A 14,807-nucleotide genomic window follows, 5' to 3' on the forward strand; every position below is an offset into this window, starting at 1 on the left:
TCGCTTTGACGTCTTGATTTGATTTGAGCATCGTCATGCTTTTTCAAGTTGGAAATATTTTTTATAATTTTTATGACAATTCCAATTATTACATCAACATTTAAACCGCATTAAATTACTGAACACAATCTTTTTGCACTTTAACGTCTTGATTTAATTTGAGCATCGTCATGCTTTTACGAGTTACCAATGTTTTTTTAAAATCATTTTTACGACAATTCCAATTATTCAATTAACATTGAAATAAAGTAGTTAACATGATAATGATGTAATCCAAGGAAAACATGTAATCCAAGGAAAACTGGCCATCAAATTCGGCCAATATTTGGTCCCGTTTTTCCTTCTTGTCAACAAACCTTCAGGGGACAGTTACGTTAGGTTTAAACGAGGACAATATTGTCTTGTCCCAGCTCCGTGTACAGACGCAACCTTGCAGGAAAGGACATTGGGAAAGAACGAACATTCGGCTGGAGTTCACACCTTGACTACGTTTGTCACAAGCGAGTTCGCGAAAAGAAAAAATCTTTTATATCAAGATGTATTGGAAATATTGAAGGGGAACTAAATAATAAAAATGCGCGGGTGCGACACGCACGGGTCGAGCAAGTCGCTGTTGTCCCACGGTCCTGTCAGTGCGCGTTCACACTAGAGGTGGTAAAAAAATCGCACACTGCACTTAACTGATATTTTTTAAACGTCTTCACGAAACAACTTAATTTGTGAAACGGTTACTGTTTTGTACTTTTATAAAAAAAGCGCAATGCCCATCTCTAGTTCACACGAGGACAATGCGGTGGTAATCATTGTCCTGCGGAGATTGCCTGCCTGTCTATCTCTGCGACAATGTCCTCCGTATATCGTCCTGTCCTACAAATCGCTCCTCACACGAGGGCAATAAGTCCGATGATGGGGCGGGACGATGTCCTCGTGTAAACGCTACTTTGGCTTTGACCTCCTGTGTCAACTCCTTATACTATTCTGTTCGCTACAATATTTTCATGCCATGAATCTTTTAGCCTTCGGTCGAATGTTCTGCAGTATCTTCCTTTTGTAGGCTATTGAATAAGTTTATTGGCTGCAGATTTGAATAATACCAAAACGTCACACTTTTATTTATTATATTAGCGTTTTAATCGTTTTCATTTTATTGTTGCATATTTGCATGTATTTAGAGGTTCCTCGATTTAGCAGCAACTTAAAATTTATATATTTTTAAACTATAGGGAAAAAATGAAAACTCAAGGTCGAAATCTTGTTTATGTTTTGTATCCATTAAATTAAGTCAATGATGAAGTTCGCCATCTTTATAGGTATTATTATTTTAACAGTATGGTTTCTGTTTCATTTTTGGTGACGCGATAGAGGGAATATGAATAAATTAAGTAAAAAATGTGTATTCTGTATATTTATTTAATTTGAATTTTTTGTTTTAATTTTATTTTAAAAATATTTTAAATTACCTATTAGATAATACGTATATCCACACACAGTATATTTTAATTCATTTATTTTTGCACCACAACAGGCCAGAAGGCCCAATTACAGCGGTGAATTACATCACGGAACACCCGGGCTTAAGAAAAATCCCATTTTAATTTTTGTGTTCTCACCGGGAATCGAACCCGGAACCTTCCGTGCGTGAGTCAAGCGTCTTGACCACTACACCACGGAGGCCGCCGTAGTCCATGATCGATGACACAAACGTGCTAAATAATATCTCCAAGAACAAACTCATTTTATTGAATTCAATTCATTACATTCTGCGAAACACGAGTTTATCGTCCCGCAATACATCAACATCGTCCCTACCATGGAGATTTGAAGAACAAAAGAACGTGGCCTATAAATAGACCACAGGGCGCAGTCAACGCCCAGCCCAGTTCAGTTCAGTCAGTCACTCAGTTCCAGCATGTAGTTCAAGTGCAGTTACTTCAACTCCTCATCTCCATTACTCTCGCGCTCCACAACACGGTGACATTTATTTATTCTACATGCAATAAATCTGCATTCAAACCATAACCTCACCTCTTCTGTCCATCACCAACTGGGACGGGACCACCACACCTAATCCTAAATATATAAAATTATATTATTGATTTCGTGTTCACTTCACAACGCCGTGTCACCAGAAGCTAACATCTGCTATTTATCAAATCTTCTAAGAGCGAATTTTGTTTTTATGCCCCAACGTCCAGAATGTGTAGATTAGTCAATTCATCAAACAACTTAATTCTTTGGGATAGATCTTACGGCTTTTCGTAGATCTCTTCGCCATTAACGCGGTGTGAGATGAAGTCGGTTTGGCATGAGTTAGCCGAAGTCTTAGTTGATCGTGTTTATGAATATATTGTATTCCATTATTTTATTGCCCTTGTTCGTCTTTGCTACATAGTTTTATGTTATTTTTGTTCAGTTTTTTGTACATATGTTTCATCATATAACTGTTAATATTGGCTTAGGCCGTATAATAATTATAAAAAATAAATTACGTACCATATGCCTATGTGGATTTTCGTTTGTTTATTTTAATGGAAAAACATGTATGTATTAAATATTTTTTATAAATGTAATGTACTCGTATGAAAAGATAAATGTTATGTTTAAAAATGTTCGTTTTACCCTTTTTTAAAAAACCTTTGAATTTTCCCATCGCGTCATCATTTGGGTGTCCAAATCCACACAACACGGTAAAATTAAGGTTGATTGACAATTATATTATTTTGTTTACTTAAAATTTATTCAGCGGCTGCTTTTAGGTAAAAATTCTACAAAAGGAAATCGAGTGAAGATTAATCGGGCTCACGGTTGACCATATTATTGCGTTTTCTGGTATCAAAATAATTAAAAAAAAAAAAAAAAAGTACAACACCACCCTATCATGCTGTGTGGATTTTTACCGTGGCGGGAAATTGGCATATAGCTCCACCCAAATCTCAGCGTTACCAACAAATAAAAATAAAATTGACAAGCTATGATGGAATTTCCACACCGACCTGATAAAACGGCGTGTTTATAAATAAATGAAAATATTAAATAGTAAAGCCTTTATTAGAGAAAAAATATTATAAAAAATAAGCTTTCAATGAAGAGTAACTAGGGTAAGCTGTCCAGTGAATGAACACCCTCCAGTAAATGAACAAAACGCATATTTTCTTCTAAAATACTGAATCGTGTATTTTTTTTTCTGGTTGGCAACATTATTTTTTTAGTTATTGGTAATTTTCTGTATCTGCCATCGTCCAGTTACAGCATGGCCGTGTTGTGAAAATCACGTGTTGTAGTTTGTTCAGAAAAATTAGATGTCGGCATAAAATTAAGATCTTAATTCTATGGATGTCAGATAAAAACAATTTTTTTTTTTCGATAACTCTTTGGCTACTCTTGACTCTAAAATAATCAAATGAATTATTATTTTTGTAGAACATGCCTTAATTCCCTGCGATTGCCTTTAGTATTTTCATCTCTGACGTTTTGAGCAGTTATTTGATTTTTCTATTTAGTTTTTCTACTTGGTTTTTCGTATTTTTTATTTTCTCTCTATCTATCCTCGCCTCTGTTGTATACACCATGATTTGGTCTAACACACGTTTTGTATATCCGAATTATGTTTCCAATAATCATGTGTTCATTGTACTATACGACATTTATACGACGTTTACTAACTGAGATGGATATGTTCTCATCATCACTATGGCAGCATCATCTGCATGGCATGTGATGTTAATGACCTTATCCCCTTTAGTAGATTCACTTCTTTTATATATATATATATATATATATATATATATATATATATTTATTCTGCTTGTGTAAGAAAATGTTTTAGGCGTATATATTGTTGTTTAGTTATAAAGGTACTAAACTTCTTTGTTGTTCTCAATATGTGTTATTTTCTAAATGCTAATATTATTTATGTCCCGAATTGAGTTGTTGTAACTCCTGGGAATGTAATTCAACGTATTATACTTGTAAAATACTTTGTGTTATATGATTTATAAATAAAAAATAAATAAAAATCTTTGATTTAGATTCATTTTACTCAGGTTTTGGCGATATTTATTAAATTACTGAGTGTTCCTTTACTGGCGCGCGAAAATGTTTTAATCCAATTAATGAACGGATGTTCATTTACTGGTACATTAGGTAAAAAGAACACTGTTTAGATAAAAAAAAACCTATGCCGTTTGGCTTGACGGGTAAGAAATACCAATAATATTTTAAAAAATACGACGAAGAAAAGAAAAGAAGACGAGATTAAGAATAAAAAGAAAAAGTATGCCTAGAAAATACAATCGCAAAATTATGCCAAAAAATTGTGTTTCTAATTTATTTATTTATATATTTTTGGCATAATTTTGCAGCCTTTTATTTTCATTGTACTGGGAACTACAGTATTGTTTATTATTTATGCATTTTTAATATGCTTATGAGTTTAAAACAAATTTGCAAAATTATAATACTATTATATTAATAATTAATTACGAATAATATTCAGGTTTCTAATTTGATTTAATAAAATAATTTGACTGTTCGTTGACGGGGTTCAATTGTGTTCATTTACTAAAAACAGTGTTCATTCACTAAAAACAGTGTTCATTCACTAAAAACAGTGTTCATTCACTGGTGATTTGGATCATTTCTGATATATTAATATTTTTTTTTAAATCTAGACAAAATGTCTCAAAATACTGAAAAAGGTTTTTTTTTTTTTTAATAACTGAGCATAACATAAACGTATTTTAGAGTATACCCGTCATTCCATCACGCCGAAAATATTTTTTAATGTTGAAAAATTCTTAATCGTTCATTCACTGGGTGGTTTACCCTATGTTGTTTCAAACATACATCATTCGCGATAATATCCATTTGTCGACACGATAATATCCATTTGACTAATGACTATCCGTGCTTGTTCCAGCTCTCGTTCTCGTCGAGCTCCGGCGGCTGGGCCGGCGCGCGGCTGGCGGGCCTGCTCGGAGTCATCCTGCTGAGCGACGGGCTGCTGATGGTGCTGTGCGTGGCGGTAGCCTTTTTGGGAGGGGGGCTCAACACTTTCGCCTTCATGGCCGCCGAGGTAAACTCACACAGCCATTATTTATCCATTTTACAATCGTACTCACTGTTACTTTACGGATTATTTACAACCCATTATTAACCATAACCAATGCGTCTTATGACAGTTAAACACAAACATAATGATGTTTTTTGAATTTACCTTTCTTTTATAGAGGTAAATATTTATATTTGTTACAGATGTAATTTTTTTTTTTATATATAAATACTGTTTACCATTGTATACTTTTCTCGATGTTTTTGTTATTTTTTTATAGTATGTTATTTTTGTTGTATTTTTTTTTTCACTGGTTTTATTGTAATTATGTAAAAGGTTCCCGGAACCGTAAATAAATAAATAATATTATTAATTAAATTTATTTAAAAAAAAATCTTTCTGTTTTTATAATCTCTAATTTTCTTTACTTGGTTTTAGATTTTGGAATTTAGATTTTAGTTAGTTGCCAATTTTTGAAATTATTTATTAATTTTTCATCATCATCATCATTATCATCACTTTATAATAAATCAACTAGTAGGTAGTCATGTTATTGTTTATTTTTGAATAAAAATGTCTGCCTTAAAACAGGTTGTACCTAGTTAGGCAGACTAGACATAATCCAGAGAAATCTACTACCTAAGTATGTATGTGGTAGATAAATAAATTGTAAATTTTGTCAATAAACCATTATTATTATTCCCTTTCCGCATCTAATGGTGCATAGAGCACTGCATCGGTACACCAATAAATTGCAGCGTATCTTGAAATATATTTTTGTTATTTGTAGAAAACATTGGTTTGCAGATTTTTTTGAAGAGATTATTTTTTATTTGGAATTAAATCATATAACGACTCAAAACTGTGTTGTAGGATGAAAGGCCTACTATTGAGCTACTTGGAAAAAAAATACGACCGTTGACTTAATAGTTTGGCTACACTTGGGACATCCAGCCTAAAATCGGATTTTACTAAAATTTCTTAAAAATCCGAATAAATTTTAAACAACTGAATATCGCGGTACATGCATGGGGGTTAAAACGATAGGAATTGAGGTCCCCATCGCTCTGCCACCGATGATCCACCCGCTCAGTTACAGGTTGTGTATTTTATATTTTTCAAACCTGGAATAGTATGCCTTTATATATTAAATCAATCAATGTCGCATTTTTTGCACATTTGTCGTTGTTCTACGATCACGACGATATGTGCATATACTGCATATATTCATACTTATATATATATACCCACATAGACAAATAAACAACCATCTCCCGAAACATATGAAAAGAGATAGCTGCTGAACTGCCCATATCTATGGAAATGTATGTCTATATTATGTGCAGAAGCCATATTTGGCAAGTGAATCGGCCTATTAATAAGTGAATTTTTACTTTCGTATAACATCTAAGTGCGTAGAATAGTGCATGAGATCTCGCAGTAGCTCAATCACAAATAACTATCGACGTGCTTAAAAACATGCTAAGCATTTGAGCGATCACAATGAACAATAATGAACATGCTTAAGTTATCGCAGTCATAAGTCAACGCGTCTGTAATCTCTAAGTCAACGCTCGTGTCGGTTTGTTTTTTGTTTTCCTCGTAAATAAATACAGTTCACTGGCGAATAATCGGCGTTTACTATAAAAAATAATACAATATATTGCATTTGCAAAATAGTAACGAGTATCTAATACAAAAAAGTGAAAATTAAATTACAATTACTATGGCGACTGCTTTTCTTGACACTTGGCTTGCCAACCGCCGGCTAAATGAATAAATAGCACGATAAATATAAATAAATAAATAAAAATAGCAGTTTCGGAATATTCTCCATATTTACAGCGGTGAAACTCAAATATGTGATTGCGCAGCAGGATTATACGTCGCAAAACGTAAATATTTTGATATTTAATATTAGGTGTTCACGGACGCTCCATTGTGATTGCGAATTCGATAAATAACCATGGTTTCACAATTGTTATCACGTCGCTTATTAGCACGTCGATAGTTATTTGTCATTGACTGGCGTAGTTGTTTGAAATATATAAATTGATGAATCAGTATATTTAATTCCAGAAAGTAACTTAAAATAATATTTCTCCATAAAAATGTGACTACGAGATTCGCGGGTGTTGTAATCCAGCATCCCCGTATCCCTGCTAGAAATAATGTTAATAAATATCTATTTATTTTATTAACATAAATGGCAAATCTGCCTTTTACAAACATTTATAATATTAACATATTTGGCTTAATATATATATATATATATATTTTTAAAACACGAATTCCCTTATACCCAAGATTTATAAAAGAAAGTATTAAACCAAAAATTATACAAGATTTATATTTAAAAAATTAACCTAAAAATTATACAGCATATTCAGTAGAAATTTTAAATAATAAAATATTCTACAGTAAAACAACAAGAAAATCATAAGTACTGTTTCACACAGCTAGGCAAAGTGAACAAAAAGTGCATATATATACGTATTATGAAATGCATGAATAAATAAATATAATTACCATTCACCACCTTTGAAAAAGTTCAAAAGGTTTGTTCTATAGGAACAATACCCTACACTAAATATATCAGATACGTGGGAATAACTATTGCCGAGTTCATGAAGTCTATTTAATACGGCATTACAAGTATACACTGTCCGTGAATTATTGCTACAAAACGGTGGCACCTGTCTACACATTCTTCCAGGCATCCTGAAGTTGATGAGAGAAAATCGTTCAGGGCAATCACATATTGAATTTACAATTTTGAATAAATTTAAAAGGTCTATAATTTTTCTTCTATCGTTAAGTTTTAACCAATACATATGTTTTTAAAATAAAGTAGTCATGTACAACGTTTAAAACTAAAATTAAAATAAACTTATAACAGATCGAATAAAATGCATGAAATAACAAGGAAACGATTCATGGAATGTACTAGAAATAATATGTGTTCTACAATGTTTGAGTAAGTCCAAATGCTTGTAGACTGGCTGAATTTCCTCCCTAGGGAGTTATTCATATTAAAAATTATTTCAACAGAGACAGAAAACTTTTTTGAGAAGGGAATATGGAAGTCTGGGCATTTACAGGGCTTATGACCTGTCATTGGCTGGTTTAAGTGGCCACTTTACACACTGTGTAACATTCACCATTCTGCCCATGTTTGAACATCCACATTTCTTCAACTCTTCCATATATTGACTTTTGTGAAGTAAAAGAGCTGAAACCTTTATCACGCGGGTGAGATTCATCCGGCTGAACCAAATCACCTACTAGGCAACGCCTGAAAACAATTTTCCAATTTTAATACTTCTTTTACCAGGTAGTTAATTCAACAATGTTTAAGTATGTCCAAATGTTTGCAGACTGGCTGGATTTTCTCCCTAGGGAGTTATTTATATTTAAATTTATACCTAGACTTCCATATTCCCTTCTCAAAAATGTTTTCCGTCTCTGTTGAAATAAATTTAAACATATGTTCTGTTTGTCTAAATTCACCTTTGGCTAAAGTATTATAATTTAAAATTCACAAAATCTCAAATAAATAAAAAACATTAGTTAATTACGATTAGTAAACAAGTTATTTAAATATGCAAATGATATCGTCTTATTTTGCAATCTCGTCAAGAATTTTTTTGCCCTCTGATTAAATTGGTGCATCAACCTCGGTTGACGTAGTTCGGTTTTTCATTTTTATTTGTTTACTTTTATTTGAATTAATTCAACAAAAACACCTACAAAAATGTCCTGGTTTGCACGAGGAATAGTAGCCGCTGCGTGTCCTAACTTAACACAATACAAAAGTTTCATGTAGTCCATTGAACCTGAAAAATTAAGTGCAAATAAAAATTGTCCCTATGTGCTGTGTGCATCCAGTGCCCCACTGAGCATTTGTACATCGAAATATTTCATAAGAATTTGTTTCTAAGTATTTGTTCACCGCTATATTCGAAAGTTCCCGTGCTTGTTTTCAGTGTGGGCTGCTGAGCATCTGCACGTTTGTTCACTGCAATATTTCATAATCCACCGCCTTCAAAGTATTTGTTATTTTTTTGTTCACTGCTATATTTTAAAGTTCCCGTACTTGTTCCCTCGGTCCTTCTTGTCGGCCTGCACGTAGTGATCAGCGGATTCGCCTACCATGCAAGAGGTCTCGGGTTCAATTCCCGACATGGTTGACATGAAATAATTTATTTAAAATTGTGTTTTTACACTAGAATATTTCGTAGTCCCTGGACTGGCACCTGAAGCGTAAGACTGATCATCTTCTCTTCATGTAACAAAAAAATTATCGAGATACGCGGCGGTTACAATGCAGTTCCCTATCCACCATTAGGTGCGGGAAGGGAATGGTGATGATGATGATGATGTGCTTGTTCCCAGTGCGAACTCGATGAGCACGTTTTTTCACTTCATTATATCATAATGCAGTGCATTTTGAGTCCATTTTTTGTTCACCGCTGCATTTCATACTTTAGTGCCTTCTAAGTATTTGTTCACCGCTATATTTCAAAGTTCCCAGTGCGGGATTCTGAGCATCTGTACGTTTGTTCACCGCAACATTTAATAATATTTGTTCACCGCTATATTTCGATGTTCCCAGTGCGGGATGCTGAGCATCTGTACGTTTGTTCACCGCAACATTTAATAATATTTGTTCACCGCTATATTTCGATGTTCCCAGTGCGGGATGCTAAGCATCTGTACGTTTGTTTACCGCAACAATTCATACTTAAGTGCCTTCCAAGCATTTGTTCACCGCTATATTTCGATGTTCCCAGTGCGGGATGCTGAGCATCTGTACGTTTGTTTACCGCAACAATTCATACTTAAGTGCCTTCCAAGCATTTGTTCACCGCTATATTTCGATGTTCCCAGTGCGGGATGCTGAGCATCTGTACGTTTGTTTACCGCAACAATTCATACTTAAGTGCCTTCCAAGCATTTGTTCACCGCTATATTTCGATGTTCCCAGTGCGGGATGCTGAGCATCTGTACGTTTGTTCACCGCAACATTTAATAATATTTGTTCACCGCTATATTTCGATGTTCCCAGTGCGGGATGCTAAGCATCTGTACGTTTGTTTACCGCAACAATTCATACTTAAGTGCCTTCCAAGCATTTGTTCACCGCTATATTTCGATGTTCCCAGTGCGGGATGCTGAGCATCTGTACGTTTGTTTACCGCAACAATTCATACTTAAGTGCCCTCCAAGCATTTGTTCACCGCTATATTTCGATGTTCCCAGTGCGGGATGCTGAGCATCTGTACGTTTGTTCACCGCAACATTTAATAATATTTGTTCACCGCTATATTTCGATGTTTGCAGTGCGGGCTGCTGAGCATCTGCACCTTCAACGTGATAATCCGCTACGCGCTGCTGGCGTCGAGCGGGCCCGGGGCGCCCCCCTCGGGCGGCAGCCGCGCGGCCATGGCGCACTACTGCGACCTGTACCTCCAGCTGGTGGCCGTGCTGCTCGACCTGGCGCACCACGTGCACATGCTGCTGTGGGCCAACATCTTCCTGTCCATGGCCTCGCTGGTCATCTGCATGCAGCTGCGCTTCCTGTTCCACGAGCTGCAGCGCCGCGTGCGCAAGCACCGCAACTACCTGATGGTGCTCAAGCACATTGAAAGAGTGTCAGTACTTACCTGTACACCATTTATGTATAATGTAAAACGACTTAGATAGAAAATACCTGTTATCTCTTTTTAAATTTATTATTTAAAAAGATGTGTGATTTTAATAAGTAACTAGATCATCATCATCGTCATTGATACAAACCCAATAGTGCATAGGGCACAATGTAGTAATTGACATGTTTGCCTATTATATTCGAGGTCCCGGGTTCGATTCCTGACAATGTGAATATGACATATTCTTTAAATGTGGTTTTACACAATATTTCATTGTCACTGGACTGGCACCAGAAACTTAAGACTGAATCGCCTCACCTTTTATGGAACAACAGATGAACAAGATAAAACTGCATTTGCCATACACAGTCAGGTGTGACTAAAAGTATGATGATGATGTTATTGTTTTACCAAATTATAATATTTTTGAAAATAATTTTTATCTTGGGAAAACACGCTTATCGATTTATCAGTAAGCAATAAAAATAATTATATTGTAATATTTAGTTGGTACTTAATGAGGTAATTAATGATTACCAAAAATAATTAAAGATATTGTCTGAAGTAATTTTTTATCTCTAAAAGAATACTTGTTTGTATTATTAGCCAATATTTGCAATGTTTTTGGCCTAACTAAAGCTAAAATTACAGAACGAAATCTTGTACATAAATAAATGGATACTATATTAGTTAATGTTTTGAGTAGGTATGTCCAAATGTTTGTAGACATGGAATTCCTCCCTAGAGAGTTATTATGATCTAAATTTGTTGTAACAGAGGGAAAACATTTTTAAGATGGGAATATGCAAGTCTAGGCATTTACAGGGCTTATGACCTGTCATTGGCTAGTGTGGCCTTCACCATCCTGCCTATGTTTAAGCATCAACATTTCCTCAGCGCTTTTTTTACGTTGGAGTTTAGGTATTTTCATTGACATGTCAATTTTTTGAAGGGGTTTTTAATTGAAATTGAAATTTTAATTACAGCTACCCAATGGCAACTGTTGAAGAATTGACAGTGAACTCTGACAACTGCGCCATCTGTTGGGAGAAAATGGAAGCTGCCAGAAAATTGCCGTGTGGACATGTTTTCCATAAGTAAGAAATTTTTATATTTATTTCACATTATATTTGTATTTGTAGAGTCCGCGTACAAATAAATATTTCGTAATTGCCAATGGATAAAATCAAAGTTATTTTTGAATTAGAAATTTTCCAAAAAATACTAACGATTTCTAAAATTTTATTTTATTGGAAAGTCTACTTTTACTGAAAAGCTAAGAAAAATTTTTTTAATCATAAGATACATTTTATAAATATATTTAATAAAGTCCAATTGGATGCCCAATTAAAAAAAAATGCTCAAGTCCATTTTTGTAATTCTGAGGTTTCAAGTTTAAGTGTTTATTTTGTTCTTGAAATGTTAAATGTCAGAATTTCAGAAAATTGAATAAAAAATTGTTACATGTTTAGTTACAAAATTATTGCTTGTAAAAAAGTGGACTTAACCCTAAAGTGGTCGTTCGGATTATAGGGGAGTTGGGATTAGCTGGGGTCGGGACTATCGAGGTCCTGCTGTACTGTTAATATTATTATAAATATGAAAATAAATGTACACTTGTCTACAGAACACCAATGTCGGTCGGTCACACAGTTACATGTTATATTAATATAGCCAGTACAGTACACAGTAAGGTTTTTTGAATTTTTTTAATGGGAGTTGCAGTATTTTTGATCTCGCTTATGGGGCCTTACTTATTAGATTTCCTTATACCAGGTTTACATTAAGAAATAACTATATCCAGTTTAACTTATAACCGATATAAAAAAAAGCTTTCTTATAAAAATATTTATTACCTAGAATAACAATTCTCAGTTTATTTTATGCTTAATTTTTTTAAACAGTCAACACTGATATGTGCGCGTGCGCAGTAACTTTTATAAAATAAAACAAATAAACGTCGAAGTCAGTGTAAGCGAGAACATGGAGAAAACTGTTGGAAAAAGAAATCAAAATTAGGAAGAAGAGAAGTTAAAAACGAATTCCAAGTTTATTTGTGTTTCTTTTTTATCACAATTAATTAAAACACACACAAATATATAACATTTCAGATATTATTTAAACAAATAATTAAAAATCACTTGAATCGCATTGAGAAGGTCGCAGGACTTCGAAATTGTTTAAAATTGAAAAAAAAAACTGATTAACTATCCATTTTGATTACCGAAAAATATGACTTTTGACAGATCGCGTGCTTATCCAGCGTTATACCACATAATGTGCAGGTATAAGATTCTATGGTCGCTATCCCAGATTTATACTTTTAATACTTTTTGCTATACCATCATTATTCTACCACTATTCTCAAGCTTGAGTTTGCACCCGATTTATAAGTAAGGCCCATAATGTACAAGGTTTATATTTCACAAGTGGATTTTGTTTCCTGGCTATCTATATCGGGGGGAATTTCGGCTGTGGAACTTTATAGGAACTTCTCCGTATTTGCTTTAAGGAGAAAACCACAGAAAACTCATTCAAGAGAAGCCGGACTATTGATGGACAGTAAGGTGTATTATGTACCTACTTATTACGCATGTACATACGGCATTGGGATTTGGCTCTATGAACTTTTGCCCCTAGGTAAAAGTAACGTACGCACTTGATATTGATTATGTGAATAGTGTCTAGACACTGTTCAAATCTTAGTTCTAGGCTGGCCAGTAATAGCATCAAGTTTTGTGTGATTAATAAAGTCTAGGAGAAAATCGCCTGCCTGTGGACAGGGTATTGACGAATTGGCCAGGTAATCAATGATATCCTATTTATTAAGTTGAATTTTATATGAAATCAAATACAGTGAATAATCTTCACTATAATCTTTATGAGAATTATAATTAGATCATTAAATGTTTTTTACAAAACAATATTCTTTGGGCCATCCACATTCCCAATACCAGATATTCACTCATGCGCATACCTGTTGGACAGCGTTGTATGAGCTAGTATGAATAAACGGATGGTCAAACAAGGACTCCCGTTTCTCATCGGCCCGTTTTCATGGAGTAAAAACGGTCATTAACAATGTGTATACGCAGAAACCTATAGTTTTATTTATAACGATATTGTCATCCATTTTAATGTTCTTTTAACTTTGATTTTTAGCTGGTGTCTTTCGTCCTGGCTTCAGCAAGATACGTCTTGTCCGACTTGTCGCCTTGTTCTCTCCCTCTGGCCGACTCGCTCCACGCAACCTCCCTCCCAGCCACGTCAACCAAATCACTTTTTCCACTTCGATGGTGAGTAGTCTTTTCCAACCTTGTATACACATTAAAACACCCATGATTAAATTATAGTCTTTGGATTTTTCTTTTCTTGGGATTGTTAATTGAGCTGCGAAAAAGTACAAAGAGATGCCAAAATAGACTAGAATGAGGAAAACATAATTTTATTTGAATACAAGGTTTTTAAAATATCTGTGCAGTTAGCAATATTACTTATTTGTTACATGTTTTCTGTAAAAATAATTCTGTAAATTATATTTTTTTAGGAAAATATCAATGTTTTGTTTTCCAACCAAAAAAATATAATGTAAAATGTGAATTTATAAATAAAAAAGATGGCACATCTGATAGTATTATGTTATGTAATATATATGCGTCCACTAAATTTAGTGCATTAGTTATGTCCATGGATGATAACTTTTTTTTTAGTAATATGCGATGATCTGCATTTAAAAGTAAGTAATCAAGGTGATCCAGGAGTAGAAGACATAAAAGAATCACATTTAGAAGAAAAATCAAGGTTATTAATAATTTTAAAACTACTTTTAGTCAAAAATAAAATAACTGGTGAAATCCCTTAGCGCATTAAGTTGAGCAAAAAATATATTTAGGATGTCTTTAGTAGACCTCGGCCTCGTGGGTTCGATTCCCAACATGGTTAAAATGAAACATTCAATTAAACCAGAATATTTCACAGTCAAATATTGCAAGCAGCTTTATTCCCTCAGTTGAATGTGAACAGCAGATGTTAAAAATGCTGACTTTTGCCTACTTGACATCTCATTTTGAATGCTAGTAATCAAATAAAATAATTGAAGTAATGTA

At 34.0% G+C, this 14,807-nt stretch overlaps 1 protein-coding gene across 1 annotated transcript in view; it reads left to right on the plus strand.

The window, feature by feature from the left end:
* Positions 1 to 14,807, plus strand: part of LOC148285618 (E3 ubiquitin-protein ligase AMFR-like) — a 91,915-nt gene that overhangs the window by 68,650 nt on the left and 8,458 nt on the right. The window contains exons 3-6 of the mRNA XM_088243191.1: positions 4,919 to 5,074; positions 10,394 to 10,704; positions 11,688 to 11,798; positions 13,864 to 13,997. Of these exons, the coding sequence (XP_088099317.1) occupies positions 4,919 to 5,074; positions 10,394 to 10,704; positions 11,688 to 11,798; positions 13,864 to 13,997 (712 nt within the window). The remainder of the gene's footprint in view (positions 1 to 4,918; positions 5,075 to 10,393; positions 10,705 to 11,687; positions 11,799 to 13,863; positions 13,998 to 14,807) is intronic.

The sequence above is a fragment of the Micrasema longulum genome, unplaced genomic scaffold, assembly GCF_059751315.1.
Source record: "Micrasema longulum isolate JH-2025_06_02 unplaced genomic scaffold, ASM5975131v1 h1tg000020l, whole genome shotgun sequence".
NCBI classification, from domain to species: Eukaryota; Metazoa; Arthropoda; class Insecta; order Trichoptera; family Brachycentridae; genus Micrasema; species Micrasema longulum.